The 19,788-nt window shown below is 40.7% G+C and overlaps 1 protein-coding gene across 1 annotated transcript in view; it reads left to right on the plus strand.

Annotated features, from left to right (window-relative positions):
- Positions 1-19,788, plus strand: part of camkmt (calmodulin-lysine N-methyltransferase) — a 151,563-nt gene that overhangs the window by 3,207 nt on the left and 128,568 nt on the right. The window contains exon 4 of the mRNA XM_033612891.2: positions 474-538. Within this exon, the coding sequence (XP_033468782.1) occupies positions 474-538 (65 nt within the window). The remainder of the gene's footprint in view (positions 1-473; positions 539-19,788) is intronic.

The following is a 19,788-nucleotide window of genomic DNA, read 5'->3' on the forward strand; positions in this document are numbered from 1 at the left end:
TAAAACTATCTAGAGTCTATGGTTTGCTGTGAATCTAGAACAAATCGTGCACATCATGTCATTAGTGCATGTCCATTAAAACTGGTTGATATATAGTTATTGAAATGATGTTGAATTAATGGTTATGTGTCTTTGATGTCTAAAAAGTGTTATTTTTTCAGGGACAGTTGCCACAAAAGTATTTAAGAAGCCATAAAAAAACGTGCTTTTAACTTGAAACCAAAGATAGTTATTGATTTGCAGAGATTTATTTTAATAGATGTTTAAATGTAACAAATGTTTTATGAGCCAAACACTTCATATAACTATGTAAATAAATCCTTGCTCAGGTTTTGATACTTTTTCCTTGAAACAATGCCGTTAGTTTAAAATAGTAATTAGGATTCTCTGTCTTGTGTCACCGTGTAAGAAAAAAAACATTATTTTATTCACCCAGACTGCTGTGTAATGCTCCATATGTTTGTGTCACTCAGGGATGACCTGGGGCCTATCAGAGTTAATGAAGTGCTCAACAGTTTCGACAACACCGGTAATGTCTGTAAGTACACACTTTATCTTTACTACTTGGAGGCATTGTATTTGTAATGTGTTTGTATATGTGTATGTTCATACATACAATGTGAATATGTTCACAGAGTGTAGTTTTACCTGTGCTACTCCCTGGCTTTTATCCCATCCCACACACACACACACACACTACAGCATCTTTGGGTCAGCGACATGCTGTGTGCTGCTAGTGTTTGATTGATGGTTTGATGCTGATGGTTTGATTCCATCTCTGTGAATGGGAGTACGTCTCTTGTGTGGCTTCTACAGGAATTTATCATGTACTCATTCCTCCCAACTACCTTCAAATGTCCTTCAGAGGGAAAGTGGGCTGCAGTCTTCTTATTGCTTCAGTCGACAGTGATGAGTGGTTTGGGAGAAAGGAAAGAGCATGACTCAAACAGGGGTTTGCACATGCTCTATGATATGGAGTGGAATAGCATCACCTGAAACACAAGAGCCTTGATTTGACCTTCAGTCTGTCAAGTTGCTTTGAGACATTTATTTCAGCTGAGTTTACTTCAGTTTGAGTTTAGTTCAGTTTTACTCTGCTTATGTCTTTAAATAATGTCAGTGCTGTCAGAGATGTTTCAACCAGACATGCAGGAGTGCAGTTTACATGAGTGGATGCACACACAGTGATTTGTGGATTAATCCAGCCAAGAGGGATTCTCAATGAGATTACAGACAATTACACTGTGTATTTCTTGCATCACTGATATATTTTGGTTAATTTTTGACTTGTATACGATGCAGCACAACTTTATTGTCCAACTTAGGGGGAATTTTTGTTTGACTACACCTCAGCAGTTTTAAATACTGTGACATTACGACAAGAATAATTAAAAACAACAACAACAGTTGTTAACAAGTGTTAAAGGTCCAGTGTGTAGGCTTTAGGGGGATTCAGCAACATCTAGTGGTGAGGATTGCACATTGCAACCAGAGTGAAACTTCTCCTAGTGAGAATTCCTTCAGTGTTTATTATTTTTACTGTGAGCAGAATTATCCGCAGAGGTCTCTTCCTCTCCAAAACAAAGGGAACAGGTGATTAAAAATGGCTAAAAACACTGAATAAAGCAGTGTCACATTACAAATCAGTGTTTCTCCTAAACTGCTAGCTCAGCACCTGCTAATGTGTGCTCATCTTTTTTCTGATCCAGATGATAATGAGGTTTTTATGTGAGCTGAATTACCTGCAGAGGTCTCTTCCTCTTCAAAACAAATGGCATCAGTGATTTAAACCATTAGTAAACACTGAATACAACACTTTCATGTTAAACATCAGTGTTTCTCCGAAACTGTTTGGCATGTCAGAGACAGGCCGCTAGCCTAGCATTAGCTAATGTTTGCTCAGCTTTTTTCTTTGATAATTTAAAATCCAGACTTTTTCACTGCAGAGGTCTCTTCCTCTCCAGAACACTGGACCCAGTGATTTAAACCTTTAAAAACAATGAATAAAGCGGTTTCACTTAAACAAAAATCAGTGTTTTTCTGACTCTCATCATGGAGTTGGCTGATGCAAAGACACAAATGACCCTATTTAGAGCCAGTGTTTGGCTTGTCTGTTCTGGGCTACTGTAGAAACATGGTGGTGCAACATGGCAGTCTCTTGAGGATCCGTCCCTATGTAGATATGAATGACTCATTCTAAGGTTACGAAAACACAACAGTTTTATTTTTAGGAAATTCTACACTAAAACAAAACATCCTTATATTTTATTCAGTTTCCCCCTAAATCCCACACACTGGACCTTTAATACAATGATGAAACAGACCTGCTCCATTGATAGTACACTGAGATGTGACCCCTTTCAAGTCATTATGTACCTCTTCCTGTGCAGGTCCACCTTCACAGGCAGGGGGCGGGTTATGACAAAGGTCATGGGTTAGTGTTAACCAGCCAGATGGCTCCAAATCAGTCAGGGTCAGAGGTGAAGGTCATGGCTAGGGGCTACTTCACTGCACACTGGGATCAGACCATATAAGTCATGACAGAGCTCAGAGCTGCTTCATTCCAACCTGCTACAATGGATAATCCCTTTTCTCTACAAGGGGACAATAGGATCAATACTTTTTTCTTTGTAGAGGTCATCATGTTTTTGCCTTGTGGCACTCCAGCAGCTTTACTTGTGCTCTTTGTTTGTGCATTCCCTCTGTTCTTCTTTCTCTTCCTCCTGTCGTATCTGTAAAGTTGTAACAGGTCTAAATATCTTCCCCCTTGTTCCTCCTCCCTCACACCAGACATCCACACACTGCTCCCAGTGTACCCCCTCACTCCTCCCTCTCAATCTACCCATTTCTCCTCTTTCTTCCTCCCCCCTCCATCCCTCTCTCCTCTCTGTTGGAGTCGTGCTTGGCCAGATGGGTAACTGAGTTCCTGACTTGGCCAGTGGATTAGCACAGCCGGAGATGAGAGCATAGAGGTGGGGAGAGGGGGGAAAGGGGGCGAAGGGGAGATGGTGGGTGGGCATGCCAGAGGTGGTGTGTGTGCGTGTGTGGATATATGTGTGTGTAAGGAGTGGAGAGCCACTAGCAACGGGACCTCGTTCCTCAAACAATGAGCCAGCCATCTCCCTCCTGTTCTCCATCCCATGTTTGGGACTAGTAATGCGTGAGATCAATTAGGATTGGTTGAGAGGAGGCTCTGAAAGGCCCAGAGGTGACCCTGTCAGAGCTCTGGGGTATATTTTTGGGGATGGGAGAGAAACCCCTCTAAATACACACACACACACACACACACACACACACACACACGTATGTATATGTATGTATGTGTACTCCTCACAAAGATATACACCCGTGCATTTACGCTTGCAAAAATCCACACAGTCCTGCTAATGAACACATTTTCACTTGGCCCACTGTCACACCCTCTCCACCTTTCCTGCTATCTTGATAATCCCCCACCCCTGAGGTGTGGACAAGCCCAAATCCTAGGGGTCCTTGTCCTCCTGAATAGCAGGCTAAAAAGCCTGGCCGGATTAGCCCACTGCCTCCAAAATGTGTGGACTCAGCTTAAAATTGCTACCCCCTCTCAGCATGAGCCCCTCTCCCGGCCATTGTGTTTGTCCCACCACTGTGCACGTATGTGAACAATATGTTGTTTCTTAAGGTGACGATAAGCTGGAGTCAATGGTTTCATTTCAGGAGCAGAGGAGCAGGCAAAGAGGCTCAATGAAGATGTTTTAGGAAATGGAGTGTATTTTTAGAGATGACATCATGCTGTATCAATAGAAGAAGACTGAAACTATATACCATTACAAGTAATTAGGATATTAGGGCACTTCTGCACAGAGCTCATAAAAGATTCAATCCTGATTTAAACCTTTTATATGGGTTGGCGTTTAATGGTGTGTTGGTGTAATCTGCAGCTGTTGTTTGTATGTTTATATTTATATCTGTCTGTACTGTGACACAGGGCACTTGGATGAAGACAGTTAATTGGGCACAGTTGAGTAGGGATAAAAGTAAAACAGTAAAACTGACTGAACCAAACAAAGGCTGTAATGACTTTGCTAATAAATTATACTCGGTCTAATCAGGTAGGATTGTGTTTTGTTTTACTTCCTTAGGTCTCAGGTCTGTGTCAGTATGTCTCAATATCAACTAGGACTAGGTAGTAATCAATATTATATCGATATTGTGATATGAGGCTGGATATCAGCTCAGATTTTGGATATTGTTTTGTTGTAAATGTTGTCTTTTCCTGGTTTTAAAGGCTGCATTACTGTAAAGTGATGTACATTTCTGAAGCTATCAGACTGCACTAGCTGTTGTAGTATTTGTCTTTATACACTTAGTTATTTTATTTACATTACTGATGATTATTATTGTGGAAATATTTTGTGAAAACACCAATCGTCAACTGCACAATTAGGGCTCAAATCAATATCACCGTATTATTTTGGGGGGGGATGCGGTGATGGTATGATATCGCGGTATCGTCTTCTCTCTCTTTTTTTACACTTTAAATAAAACGATTTAAAAAGCCATACAAGTCTACGATGGAAACTATTTATCGTCAGAAGTAAAACGGCTGCTAATCCATCTATTATTGTGTATAAAATGTTATATAGTATGTATAAATGTTAGAGGGAAGAGGGAGGGCCGGTGGCTCCCGGGCCCCCTTCTCCTGCGGGCCTGGGTTTGGGGTGGTCGGCCAGGCCAACTCCATCACGTAGCGAGGGAGGTGCGTGAGGCAGGCAGGCTGGCCGCCGGGCCCCGTTCTGCCGCCTAGCCGCATGTACTGCGGTATGACGGTAACCACAAAAGCAGTACAGCGGCTCATGTTTACTGCGGTAAGTTACCGTCACTGCGAATACTGCTCAGCCCTACTCACAATCTTGTCACAATATCAAGGTATGTAGTAAAAATCGTGATATTTGATTTTAATCCATATTACCCGACCTTAATATTGACTCTGATTGCATCAGTTTTAGTAAATCAGTAGTCTATGTAGAAAATATATGCTATTGAGTGAAACATTTTTGGGGACTTTGATTCACAGATATTGAATTGTTTTGAAAACATTGTCATTCTGTCTATTGCCTCGTTGGCTACAGAATGTTTGGTTTCCTGCAGGAACTTAAAATGACCTTCAGTTCTATCTATAGATGAGTCTGTAAAGCATTCAAACAAGTTATTTTTTGGAGTTAGTTGCCATAACTTTCCATTTTGTCTTTGGACATTATTATTATTGTTTATTGATTGTGATGCTGCTCCTGGTGTCAGTGTTGTCTCTGTGTTAAAGTCTGTCTGACCCCATTTTGGCTCTAATCATCCTCTGGTCCATTTGTTCAGGTCTGACTGTGCTTTGGTCCCCTTTGGATCTGGTCTCTTTAAAAAAAAAAAGTATTCATGTTGGGTTGTTTGTGTTATCTACGGGAGTGTTTATGGATTGGGTCCAACATTTTGGACCGTGAAGACCTCTACCTAGTGGTACTCAGGTGTTTTATAGATGCATCAGACAGATGACTTTGGTGATATAGATACTCACCTGCATCTCACACTCCAAACACAAAGCACCCCCTCTGGTGGTCATTCACAAGCCATTGAACCGCAGTTACATTTGTAACTTGTTATATATTATCAGTGAATAATTGGGCCTGTTTCAGAGCGGTCTTGATCACCCTGAACTATTTGAACTCTGAACTTCCGACCCTCCTGGTTCTTTGGCTGACAGCGGGGGCTTGTAATTGTAAGAGAGCTTTGTACAGCCGTTGTTTGGGGTTTTAGGGGTGCTTGTTTCCTGCTAGGGATCAGGATTTTAGGACACAATACAGGCCCTTGGGGTTGGGTGACTAAGAATGCATCAGAGGAGGGGTGTGTGTGTGTGTGTGTGTGTGTTGGAGAGGGTTTAGGTAGAGCTTGTTGACATTGCAGGGCTTTTGGTAAGAGGACTTGTTGGGCTGTGGGGTTACTTGTTGGGTTCATGTTGCAGACAGAGGTCACAGTGACAGACTGGTGCGCCCGAACACACAAACAGGAATAAATTAGTGTTGGGAATCCTCCACTGGAGGCCACAGATCCAGCTAAGCTCACACTCATTTGGAGCAATACTTTCCCTGTTCCTTCATTAGTGTGTGTGTGCGTCTTTGTGTGTGTAATCAGGAGCCAAGCATCTTAATGAAGCCTAATAGAGCCTTCTTCACTCCAGCTGTCATTGTGTGAATGGCTGCTGGCCTTTCCGCCTCTCTGTCATCCCTATTATCTCCCGCAGACTTCACCTATCACCAGCAAAATACTATAAGCCCTGAATGTTTGAGTGTGGTGAGAAAGAGCAGTGTGGAGGTGGATTCTGTGTTTATTATGACACATATGGAAGCCAAGAAGTGACGTACATATTTTAATTTTAACAACCACTAAATAGTTAATATTGAAATTTAAGCACTAGTGTTTTACTTTGAAAACCATGAATTTATTTGTTCTGAATTCACCTCTTTGAAAATTGAATGCCTTGATTTGTTATTTCATAAGCTGAATTTGAATATATTTTTGTCAATGTTCAGGTTCAGGTCCAAAAATTAAAGTTTCTTAATTTCAAAAAATAGATTCAGGTTGCTCAAATTTTAATTGAGATCCAAAAAGTCTTTTTTGAAAGATCTGGCATTTTGCCTCTTTATGTGATAGTACAGGTGGAGAGTGACAGGAAATTTGGAGATAGAAGGAAATGACAAGCAACAAAGGACAAGCCAGTGGGCACCATCAGATCCAAAAATTAAAGTAAAAAAAATCTTTTTTTTTTTTTTTTTTTTTTTTTTTACATTTCTGAAACTTGAATTGTTGGATCTGAATTTGAACGCTGAAAAAAGAAAATCCAAATTCAGCTTTTAAAATTGCAAAACCAGACAATTTATACTCGAATTTCAAACGTGAATTCAGAACAAATACATTCATTAAAGTAAAATATTTAAATGCTATAAATTCAGTGGTGTTTGAATTTCACTATCAAGTATTCAGGATCGTTATAACTAAAATACTTATGTATGCTTCCATAGCTGTGGGGTAGGGCTGCAAATAACGATAGTTTTCAGTGTTGATTGATTTTTAAGTTATTTTCTCTATTAATTGAACAGTTATTTGGTCCAACATGTTAAACAATGGTGAAATTTGTTAATCAGTGTTTCCCAAAGCCCCAGATAACATCTTCAAGTGTTTTGTGTCATCTACAACCCAAAGATATTCAGTTTGTCACAGAGGAGGAAAGAAGACTTTTTTTGTCTTAAAAATGACTTAAATCGATTAGTCAATTATTAAATTAGTTGGTGATTAGCTTAATAGTTGACAACTAGTCGATAAATGGTTGCAGCTTTTGTGTGGTCTGTGACAGGAGGATGATGGTTAAGAGGAGAGAGGATAAGTCAGTCACTGCTGTACATGGCAGCCTTGCTGTCTAGTCACTTCCTGTCGCAGTGTTGGACAGGTGTGTGTGTTTTCTGTATCCAGTGGATCTGTCACAGTCATGTATGCGTGTTTAATGTGTTGCACTAGTGTCTCAGTGTTTTGTGTGTGTGTGTGTGTGTGTGTGTGTGTGTGTGTGTGTGTGTGCATGCACATATAAGCGTGTGTGTGTGTGTGTGTGTGTGTGTGTGTGTGTGTGTGTGTTGTAATAGGTGCCCCCCGTAGCCTCCCCTTGTGCCAAGCCTTTAGCGGAGCCCTGTTTGCATAATTATGCTAATTCATTGTGCCATAGTGCTAATTAGACCTTGTTAGACAATAGAGCTAGACTGGGAGCTGGCAGGCATACACACACATACACAGACACACACTCACTCAGACTGTTGTGTCAATGACAAGGTTTGTGGTCCCCCTCTGCGCTGTTTATAACGTGCTCTCTATAGAAATGGTTCTCGACTGGTGTGCTCTGGACTGAGCTCAGGTGTCTCTTATGATTTTGATTTAAGCTAATGGAACAAAAATCAATGTGAAGCATGAATACGACACAAACATCCTCACAATCTGATAAAATTGGTCCGTGCCTGCATTGTCATTCTCTTTTATCCCTCAGAGCTGGTGTTAATTTCTCCTTTGTCAGCAGTTTGTTATATTTTTCTCAACTCCACTTATGTTATCGTTGAACACTGTGATGGTAACCAGTAATACACACCTTAGTTTACTGTCAGGTGACCATGTGATAATGAGTCCATCAATGCTTAAAGAAAAAACGAGAGGTTAATTTGCACTATTTATTGACACATACATGTTTTGAAATACTGATTGTCGGACAGAAAGAACTTATGTTTAACTTAACTGATCCAAGTATCTTGTGATGTCAGTGGTATCACAGTGTTTTTGAACATAAAGAAACTCTGCCGCAGTGAATTAATAACCCCAACTGGGCTTTGCAATTTTTTCCTCAACACATTTTCCACTTGCATGCTTCAGGAGAGATTAAATAGATGGCGTACGTTGTTGGAAATGAGCTAAACTACCCACAGTTTGTGTTTAAGGACAAAAATCATGATTGGTTTTACTCTGAAGCTTTCAGCCACTGTTGTTTAACATCCTGTGGTGTGATAGGAAGTAATGAGCTCTGAGTTATGTTCAGCATCAGTACTTTTTAAGCTGCACTGCACAGTTTTTTTTATTATAAGACAGGCTACGTTCACAGGGTTCCCAAAGATCCTTAAAAAGACTTAAAAGGCATTGAGTGATTTAATCTGAAAATAAGGCTTTAATTGGTATTAAACATCTTAAATCCATCTTTCATAAGTCTTAAAAATACTAAGACATGGGAAGTATGAATGTGTTCTTTTGTGACCTTCCATAACCTCACAGTAATTTGTGAAATCTTTTTTTTATCTATTTATTTTGTAATAATTTACTACTCTTGACTCGTCCCCGAGACACCCCCCCAAAAGAAATCATGTTTTATTTTACAATAAACATTTGGACAAATTGTCCCTAACCATAAGTAATTGATGTTGGTTTATTTTATTTTTTTATTTTAATCTTTTTAACTTAAATTTTGGTCAATGTGAAATCTGAGTCATCTCAAATTTTATTCTAACTGACATTAAAAAAGTCTTTAAAAGTCTTAAATCTAATTTGCCCTGAGCTGTAGGAACGCTGATGTACCATACAGTGGTAAACGGGGTCAATAAATGTGGCTAGCCACACAGCCTATACTATCACAGTTACACTGTTTCCGCAACCTGTTGAAATAAATTTGAATAATTGTTTGGTTTTGAATATTTTTTTTTAATTTGGACATTTAGTTGTTGGAAAGAAAATGATCTTCGACTGTTGTTGAAGAGCATTTTTAGCCATTGTCACCATAATTGTGTCTAAATCAGTATTTTAACCACTAAACACAAAAGACAGTCACAGTAAATATATCTGGCTCTTAAAGTGTGTGTGCACATGTGCGTACAGTGTGTGTGTCACTTTGTGGTGTAGGAGTGGGGGTTGGAGGTAGTGTAAGCAAGACTTGAGTGGCTTGAGGGCACATTGAAAGAGTTGCCGGTTGACTTAATTGAAAGTAATTGATTTTCGCTTCCTTGTCTCCTCCATTCATCTGCTCACTGGAGGAAACAGAAACAGGGACTTGCCTGAAGTACTGCTGGGTGTTGGAAGCTTCTTGACACTCGAGAAGTAAACAGTCGCCACACTATATGTGAACACAACTCAGAGCTAACGTGCAGATGCAGTCGGTTAAGTGCTTGCACACACATGCACGTGCACATTCCCTGCAGTAAACCACCATTGTGACTTGTAGCACAGTAGGGATTGAAGGTGAGCTGTTGGGTGTCACTTTGCTCTGGGAGTCCTCTCCCATTATAGCCAGCAGTTGATTATGTGAATTTGTGCATGACTGAGAATTAGTGTGAGTGTGTGTGTGTGTCCAGATGCGTGTGCACGTGTGCACTATTACCAGTAAGCGGTGGGGATTAAGTTCAGGAAATGAGTAGAGCGTTAAAGGGTGCTTCCCTGCCCAGTGCTCCTGCATTGTCACCACTGCTAATACTCAGCTAATTACAAGGACATACTTTAACAGCAAGCTCAGCCCGTAACCCTCACGTCTCTCCACTCCGCTCCCTCCCTTTCTTAGGTTACCCCCTCACCCTAGAATTAGGGGATGAAATGAAAGACAGAAAGAAAAAAGAAAGAGTAATAACAGGTCTCTCCCCTCCCTAAAAGCTCACCCTCCCTCTGGACGGATACAATTATTGGATTTTTCTCCATTTAAGTCACCCAGCCCCTATGTGCCCCTCCTGGCAATGTCCCCTATGGTGCCTAAGCTCAGCATACACTGGCCCCTCTAACCGTGTAACACAGACACACACACCGGAAGAAGGAGAGCTGTGTGATGATTTATGTGTTATAGCTTTATTTTTTCCACTTTAAAAATCACATTCATATCACATTCAGAACACGAGCATAATGGTTCATTCAAAGCTATAAACCCTTAGAGATATTCTTTTCTCTGATTATAGCTACTTAAGGTATTTATTTTTGATTACAGACTTCCGTGTGGCCTCGAGTAGAATTGTTTACATCAGCCTTTCACATCATCACCTGCAGTCACGATGATGAATACTCTCCTGGCTATAACGGCACAATAGTGCACGAGAGTGGCACAAACATATGGAACTTTAGGCAACAAAGCTGCTGCACATTATATAAAAGCTGCTTCTTAAATCACACTGAAGCATGCACCCAGCACAATTCAAAATGTACTGAGGGATCTCACTGAGCCTTTTTCATATTTACACCAAATATCCATTTCTTTTGTCAGTGTGTCTGCTTGCATATTTGTGTGTACCATAAATGTATGCGCACACACAAACTAGCTGAGTGTGCTTGCATTAGAGAGCTAAGTGATTAGTGCATGGTAGTTAATTTGCTCTCCTCCCTCTTGTACCCATCAAGTGCACCACCGTGTACTTCCAAAGGCACAAGTGCACGCCTGAAAGTGCATGAGTGTGCGCGTGTTTGTTTATGTGTGTGCACGTCCCTGATGATGTTTTAACACAAATAGATGATTAATGTGATTAGCGTGTTGGTCGGGGATTGAAACGGCTATAGTAAATGGCTACATGGTCATATGGGAATAGGTTTTGGCTCCACTCCAAACACTCAGTCTGTGTGTTTGTGTGTGTGTGCGTGTGTTTTACAGTATTTTCTTGCCTTGCATTGGTTTCACCATTTTTACCTGATGTAAATCTGTAAAGAATAATTCAGGAGGTTTTTTTTTTTTACATTTCTTTTTCAGATTTTTTTGTCCCATATTTAAAACTTAGAAGCATAGTTTTTCCCCTGACAACATCCAGAAAAAAATGTTGGCATTGCGCACTTCTGCAAACCATAGATATGTTTCGTTTGCACGTTATTGCAGATATGTTGAAACTTAATGTTTCACCAACACTGTGGTTAACGTGATTAGGTTCAGGCACAAAAACCACTTGGTTATGGTTTGGAAAAGATCATGTTTTGGCTTAAAATACTTGGTTTGGGGGGCACTATCCTGGCAGGTAAAGCAGTGTTGTCTCGTTAAAACCAACTGCTTTTAATGCCAATATCCCGGCAGGAAACACAGCATTATCTCAGTAAAAAACAATCGCTTTTTGTGCCACTATTGTCGCTGTAAAACCAGCAGTGGGTTGCTAAGATACATCCACATTTGGGGGCTAAAAAGCCACAGGAAAAACAGCGACAGGTCCCTGAAAAACACCCATATTCGGGGGCTGAAAGGCTGCTAATTAAAGAGCCATGGGTCGCCAAAAAACAGCCACCTGTGAGGGCAAAAAAGCTGCAGGAGAAACAGCGACAGGTCCCTAAAAATCATTTATGTTTGGGGGCTAAACAGCTGCAGGAAAAATCAGCGTCAGGTCCATAAAAAGCACCCACATTTGGGGGCTGAAAATATGCTGGAAAAAAGAGCCAAAGTTTGCTAAAAAAAACCAAACTCCTTTTTAAACACCCATTTCTTGGTCTTCAGCAGTGGTCTGCAGCTTGGAAGGTGACTCAACTAGGTGTTACACCATCTACTATCTCCTCTGCCTCCTGATGACAAAGCCAGCTCATGTACTACGTCACATTAGAAACATTGATGTATGCAACCTAATCATGGTTTGCAGGAATGTACAAAATCATTAATGGAGAGAAACCACCTCAAACAGCCCCAGCAGAGAGGTGGAGCAGCCTTCAACCTGTCAACATGTCTTTGCAGAAACTGCTAATGTGTTTGCTATTTAGCTAAGGTGCCATTAACTTGCTTAGTGACTCACTGTACAGCTTTAATGCACAAACTGCTACAGTACTTGTTCACTCTGTCAGTCTCTCTCTGTCTGGAGAGACTCCCTAAATAGCCCCACAGGGGCCTTTAACTGTCAGTTGGCTGTGCTAACGCTAAAGTGGGTGTTGACGCTAATGGCTGTGCTAAATGCTAATTTGAGCTAGCGTGGGCCTCTGAGGGGAAAGTTAACTGATTTTCAAGTGGCCCCCTGAGAGACTGCCCTAATCACTAACTAGCTGTAGCATCTCTGGGGCTCCAGGCTGAGGGGAGCTGCTGTAACTGCAAAATGACATATTGTGCCGAGGCTCTCATTTTGGAATATTACGGGGAAAAGATTTAGTCGTCTGTGTTTGATTGTAGTGGAGGAAGCACACTACAGCAGTCCATGGTGCCACAGACAATACAAATGTATGCACATGTTTAGTCAATTTTCTGATTTTAAAAAACACTACATAGTCGAAGCAAGGCTTACTTTGACGACCACACAACACTGCACTGATAAAAATCAAAAGTTTCCCCAAATTAAAACACATTTTTGGGTTATAGGAAGGGGAGGAAGTAGAAATGAAGGCGTAGTGACACCCTCTCAGGTCTTGTGTTTTACCTTCTTTATCCCCTTATCTCCAAAGATACAGGGGCACAGGCCTGATATACCACTAGGTCCTGGTGCTGATAAACAAAAAACTAATTTTTGAAGGCTTATACACACATACACAACAAACCTGTGTGTGATACATGTGCGTGTACTTAACATGTTGTGCGTGTGGGTGTGTCTCAGTGGGGGCAGAAGGGATTACGGGAAGATTGGTGTGCAACCAGGTTGCTAGACGGATCCCCTCGAAACTCTCTGTGCTGCCCCACTGGGCCTTTCATCAAGTGTGTGTGTATGTGTGTGTGTGTGTAGGGCTGGAACCAGAGAGGGAGGGTTAAGTGTGGGATCACAGATGGAGACATAATTTTTCAGTACCCTACATCCCCCCCCCCCCACCCCCCCCCCCCTTTCTTTCCTTCGCTTCCTCACATACAAATCCCACTTTTTTTGTGGTTTGCAGACTCCAGTAACAAACATCGCCCTCACCCTGACCTTCACTGTCTTTAAAATAAACCTGAACATAATGTTGTGAAAACATCGGACAAATAAAAATCCTGCACTCCTCGGTACAAAGTATAAACTCTTTGGAAAAAGCTGTATTTAATACTTTTTTGAGGAGCTTGGTTCAGCAAACAGCCATGAATCGAGGTCACTGTAGCTAGGCTAAGCTCACTTCTCACCATACCTTTAGACAGAAGGAAAAGGTAAAGGATTTCTAATATCTGAAGTTGCTAAAACAATGATAACACCTGCATACATCTTGCCCTGTGTGGATGTGAAATAATTCTTCTTTTATATACATACATTTAGATACATACTTTGTTTTATTATCCACTTTGACTCACATAAAAAAATCTTACAAATAAATAATACCTTTAAAAAAACCTAGTAAAATTAAGACTTTAAAACAGTAGTGCAACAGCAATGTAACATTCCCGAAATCAGTTCTTCTTCTCTGCTCTAAAAGAGTAGCTGCCAGCAGATTTACAGCACAACTCACTGGGTTCAGGCTGTTTAAGAGCGGCAAAGAAGTATTCATTTCTGAGAAAACTGCCATTTTATCTCGGTGTTAAACTGCTTTAAAGTTATTAATAAATTACATAGAGTCAGATCGGTGTCTTGCAGATTCCTGATCCAGCATTTAAGGCAGTATGGGAAGCATTTCCGACACTGATATGTGTATCAGAATAACTCTTAGAAAGGGTTTGTGTTATTCTGGATTAGGGCTGAATGATTAGTCAGTTAATTGATGCGTAGATAGATAGAATTATTTTTATTTTTTACTTTTGTTTAAAGATTTTTTCAGGCAAAAATGCTCACACTTTGTTGTTTCCAGGTTGTTAAATGTGAGGATTTGCTGCTTGTCTCTGTAATATATCATTGTAAATTGATTATATTTGGGTTTTAGACAAACAAGACGTCTGCAGGCATCACATTGGACTCTGACAAATTGTGATTGGCATGTTTCTGCATTTTGTGAAATATAATGTCATAGAGTTCATGATTCCTGAAATAAAAAGCTAAATCGTCAGGTTAATTGATGATGATAAATAGTTGTTGTGTGCTCTGGATAAGTAGGAAAATATCAAAGAAAAATTATTACAAAACCCATGCATGTTTAATTATTGCTCTGCCTAATAACATCATTAGGCCTACAGTTGTGATGGTTAATAGGCTGCCAGTTTAAGATGGATCCAAATACCTGGTTGAAACCTACAAAGCTTTTATAAAATAAACACTACAGTTTTGTAGGATTATTAAAAAGATGTTTCGCTCCTGTGCAGCAGAGTTGTAGCTCACTATGTCAGTGCCACAGGTTCTAATTTTCTCTTCCTGTGCCGCTGGTAACATCTTCCCTCTCTGTTTCATCGCTTTCCACCCTCTCTGCTGTGCTTCTTCCCTCCCTCTCTGCCTTCCTCTCACTCTCTCCACCCACCAGTGATTGCACAATCTTCCCATCACCACCATAATCATAACAGCCCAGATTCAGTGTGCCAGTGTGTAACAACTGCCAGTCTACACACACACACACACACACACACACACACACACACACACACACACACACACACACACACACACATCACACACACATCACACACATGCACACGCGCGCACATGTGTCCTGGAGGAGAAATACAGTTGGAGCTTTTATGCTGCTTTCCCAAGTGGCTGTTTTCGAGCGCAGCCACAATGGAGGGCCTAATGTGGATTTGTTTAGAGAGCTGGTTAATTGGAGTGGGATGCTCTAATTGCACCTCTTTCATGGTGTGTGTGTGTGTGTGTGTGTGTGTGTGTGTGTGTGTGTTTGTGGATGTGTGTGTGAATGTGAGTGTCACCTGGCCTTTGTTTGGACTGTGTGTGGGAAAACATTTGCTCAGCTATAACTACACTACACAAACACTGTAAGCTACATAACACACACATAAGGGGTGTGAAGTGTCTAAGTACAGAGAGCGGGAGGGAAACAAATAGAGAGAGAAAGAATACATGAATAGTACGCCTTATAATAGGTATAAGCTACTGTATGTGCACAACCCCCCCACCCCACCCTCCCCTTTCTATTTATGTGAATGCACAGCTTGTGTTTGTACACGTGCATCTGTACAGTGCTTCCCTCTGTCTCTTTTTGCTGGTGCCATTCCCCAGTTGGGGGTGCTCTAAGTCTTTGTATGACTCCGCTGGCTTACACGTGTGTGCATCGATGCCTAGATATTTGTATATTGAAGCTACCTGCCAGTTTGGCATCTGTGTCTTCATACCACAGTGTCCTGGTAGGCCTTTTTGCCTTTAAGAGAGGCACACCAAACTCACAGAAAAACAGGTTTTAATATAGGAGTAGTAGTTGTGTGGTTGTGAGGCCTGCTAGTAGTCAGCTGCTCAGCATTTTACAGGACACATATGGGTGATAAAATAAAGGAAAAAAAACCCTCAATAAATATGGAAATGTAATGAATGCAGATGCTTCCATGCAGGAACTGAGGGGTCACTGATCGGCCCTTACAGCCACCAGATCCCAGCATCTATGGGACATTCTGTACCAGCGTGTTTGACAGTGCTCTCCACCATCATCATCAAAACACAATATAAGGGAATATCTTTCAGAAGAATCAAAGATAAGGAGCACTGGAGCTGCTATGGAGGCCCGACACCTTACTAACTTTAATTTGTTACCCATTTGTACAGTTTGTAAAACGTGGTTGCCCATGTATTTAAAGTTTAAAAAACATAAATGAAGCCAGAGTGAAATGACAAAAACAGAAGAAGGCATTTTTTAATAAGAAAGTTTTTGTACACTTTCTGTGTCTATAATGGATTGTAAACATACTTACAATGCCTTATAATCTGCTGATAGCACTGATTAATTATTATAAGAATCCAGAAATATTCATAAAGCCGTATTACCCTATGATATTTTTTTTTCTCTTTAATATTAATTTAATTCTATTTCAATAATCATATCTTCATAAAGCATTTTAAAATGACTTAAAGCTCAGGTATCACGTATAATAATAGCTGCTGGTTGCTCTTTTTGCAAGTATCATAGTGTATTATAATTCATAGTTTTAATGCATTATCGTGATATATAACATATTGCTTTTATAATGGGATAAGTCACTATAAGTGGTCATTGTTTGCTTTAAGTTAAGTGTAAAAAGTATCATTAAATCTGTGCAAGAACAGCACAAAACATTAAAAATATATTTATAAGTTTAACAGGTCATAACAGAAATTCAGCGCTCCACTCTGACACAACTTTTGATGATTAACAACTGAATGATGGACATTTATGTTTCACAAATGTTTTCCTTAAGAACTTACTCTTATGTGCAGATTAGAATGCATTATAAGTATGTTTATAATGAAGTATAGACATGAACATCATAGAAAATTTAAAGTTTTAACTGAATTAGGAGTTTCCACTTCCCTCTTTCTAAAACTTTTCTTTCATACCCATCTTTCGTCCACGTTTGGTTCCCTGCTCGTCCACAGCCATTTGTTTTTTGTTTTTTTTTACCTTCAGCTTTACCTCTTCACTCTCTGTCTGTCCAGCTCTCATCAGTCTCAGTCCACCATCCACTTATGATGATTGTGTGTGTGTGTGTGTGTGTGTGTGTATGTGTGGGTTCCTCTGTGTGAGTGCAAACACATGGCGTGCCCTAAGTGGGCCATAGGCCTAAAGCTAATCAATGATCGTCATTTAAGCCCATTCTCATCCTGCAAACACACACGCGCACAGACACACACACACACACACACACACACCGCAATGCTTTGCTGATCAATTGAAAATAAGTGTCATTCACTTTTGCCTGTCTGCTAAAGGACATGGACGGAGCGGAGATGGTCCGTCTCTGTTTCTCTGATTCTTATTTGTGCTTCTGTGGTTAGTTTTTATTGTTTGGCATTATGACACAAGAGAGTGATCTCTATTATGAGCTTAAGTGTATGTGTTTGCCTTTCTGTGTGTGTGTGCATGCGTGTGTTTGCAGGGTCAGTCTAAATGGAGATGTATTATTAGTAACCATTCTGAGCGTGGTCACCGTAGTTCCCCAGCACGGCAATCAGATCACTTAAGAGGCTTCTTGTTCTGTGGTCTATGGCCTGCAGCTTCCTGTCTCTCCTTGTATGTGTCTCTCCCTCTATATCCTCTAATGCCCCTCTCCAACACACAAAAACCCCAGCAGCCACGACCATCACCCCTTATCTCCTCTCTCCTCACCCTGCCTCCTCTCCTCTCCTCTCTACCACTCCTGCCTCCTGTCCTTTACCTCCATGGGGGGAGAAGGGACAAGGTCATGAAGATAAACATAGAAAAGTGAAAGTGGAAGAGAGAGGGAGACAGAGAGAGCTGAAATGAACCATCTCATTTGGACATTAGCCCCTGGGCAGCTGTGGTGAGAGTCTAGCTAGCCTAGCGGATAATGCCCAATTGTGTATGAGGCATTATTTAGCTTGAGTTAGCCGGCTGCTTTGACAAGCTATTACTGGAAAGAATGAAGAGCAGGGTAATGCAAGACTCCCTGACAGGTGGGTAACTGCCCCTGGGACCCAGTGGCATAGACATCGCTTTACTCACACGTTGCTGGTGCATCACACACAAATACACACTAATGCATGTGTGTGTGTGTCTTGACAGCGTGCTTAGTGGACTGTTTTCATCCATGCATGCACAGTGACGGACGACATCACCACAGAGAGTCAGCTCTTTGTGCTGCGCATAAACCCTGTTTGTTTGACGAGGCTGTTTAGTGAGATGTTCCTTAACCTGGTGACAATGAGGAGTTTGATAGTGAAACCTCTGAACCTGTTCACATGGACGCACTCCAGGTGGAGGAGCTGTAGCTCAGAATCACAAATAAACATCCATATACACATCACTTCCTACAAAGATACAAAGGAAGCTAATTCTGCTTTTGTATCTGGAATTATTTGTAATTTCTAGTCCGTTTTAGCCACTTCAGTTTGTGAGATTCTTACTGTTGTAGTGTGTATCAATACATATATAAAAAACATAAATAAATGAATAATTTTTAGGCCACATTGCCCAGCTATAGCTTAGCTATTTATCCACAAAGCACTGAACATCCCTCCTGAATCATATGGCTCCACCTCTGCTGGCTCTGCAGCAATCCTTATTACACAGTTGTTAGTATTTTTGTAATATTACTTGTAATCTTTTACTTATTGTACTGTTGTACAAAGGTAACTCAAAATACATATATTTGAATTCTAATCTACATTTTAGGGCTGCAAGAAGTTATTTTCATTATTGATTAATCTCTTTATATGTTGATTATTTGTTAAATCATTCAGTTTCGAAAATACTAAAAACTTTCCCCGAGCCTAAGTAGATGTTTTCAGGTTTACTATTTTTCCTGATCAGCAGTTAAAAACCCAAAGATAATTTATTTGCAATCATATAAATCATTAATATCAGCAAATCTTCATACAGGAGGAGCTGAAAGTCGTCAGTCATTTCAGCATTAAAGGAGCTCTAAGCGATATTCAGAGCATATGAGTTGTCAGGGCACGGTTCAGAGACTGAGCTGGCGGCTAGCAGCTAACTATGATGACGCCATAAGCAGCGCTTAACAATGGCAACAGTTCTGACAGAGCTAACAGTAGCCATGTTTCCATCAGCCTGTTCAGATGCACATCTAGAAGTATCGCATCGGAAAATTACGATGGAAACGCCAAAATTCAAATTAAAATCCCCTGATTTGCACAAACTAAAATACGCTCGCTTTAGCTGGGTTTTGGTTGATTCGAAAAAATGTTGATTCGCAAAACGGGGGATGGAAACAGTTATGTTTGAATTAAGTCTGACGTAGCGCACCTCTCTCCATGGTGATATCCACACTCCGGGTCAGGAAGGCGGTAATGCATTTACAAGCTGGTTGCCAACCGCCAGAAAACGTAGAAGAGGAAGAATGCGAGACTTGTTTTGTTTTCGGTTCTGCGGAAAACTCGCGCGAGTTTGTAGTTTTCACCAAAGTCCGTACATTTAATTGAAACACACAAGATTCATATTTCTTTTAATGCGCATTTCCCAATGATTTGAATCACTTTTGGATGGAAACATACCTACTGTTGACAGGGGGGAACAGCAGAGAGACAGAAAGACTTATATTAGTAGTAACTGTCATATGAGCGCAGTGCAAAGCAGCAGTGACAAGCTAGCCAGTGGGATGCACACATGCATTAACACATTAACATGCACGCACCGCCCGACTGTCTTACCACAACAAACCACAGAGAAGCTACAACAAAAACCGAGATAGCTTTTTTTTTTTTTTTTAAGATATTTTTTTGGGCATTTTTGCCTTTTAATGGATAGGACAGACAAGTGTGAAAGGGGGAAGAGAGAGGGAGTAACATGCAGCAAAGGGCCACAGGCTGGAGTCGA

Source organism: Epinephelus lanceolatus, chromosome 17, assembly GCF_041903045.1.
Source record: "Epinephelus lanceolatus isolate andai-2023 chromosome 17, ASM4190304v1, whole genome shotgun sequence".
NCBI lineage: Eukaryota > Metazoa > Chordata > Actinopteri > Perciformes > Serranidae > Epinephelus > Epinephelus lanceolatus.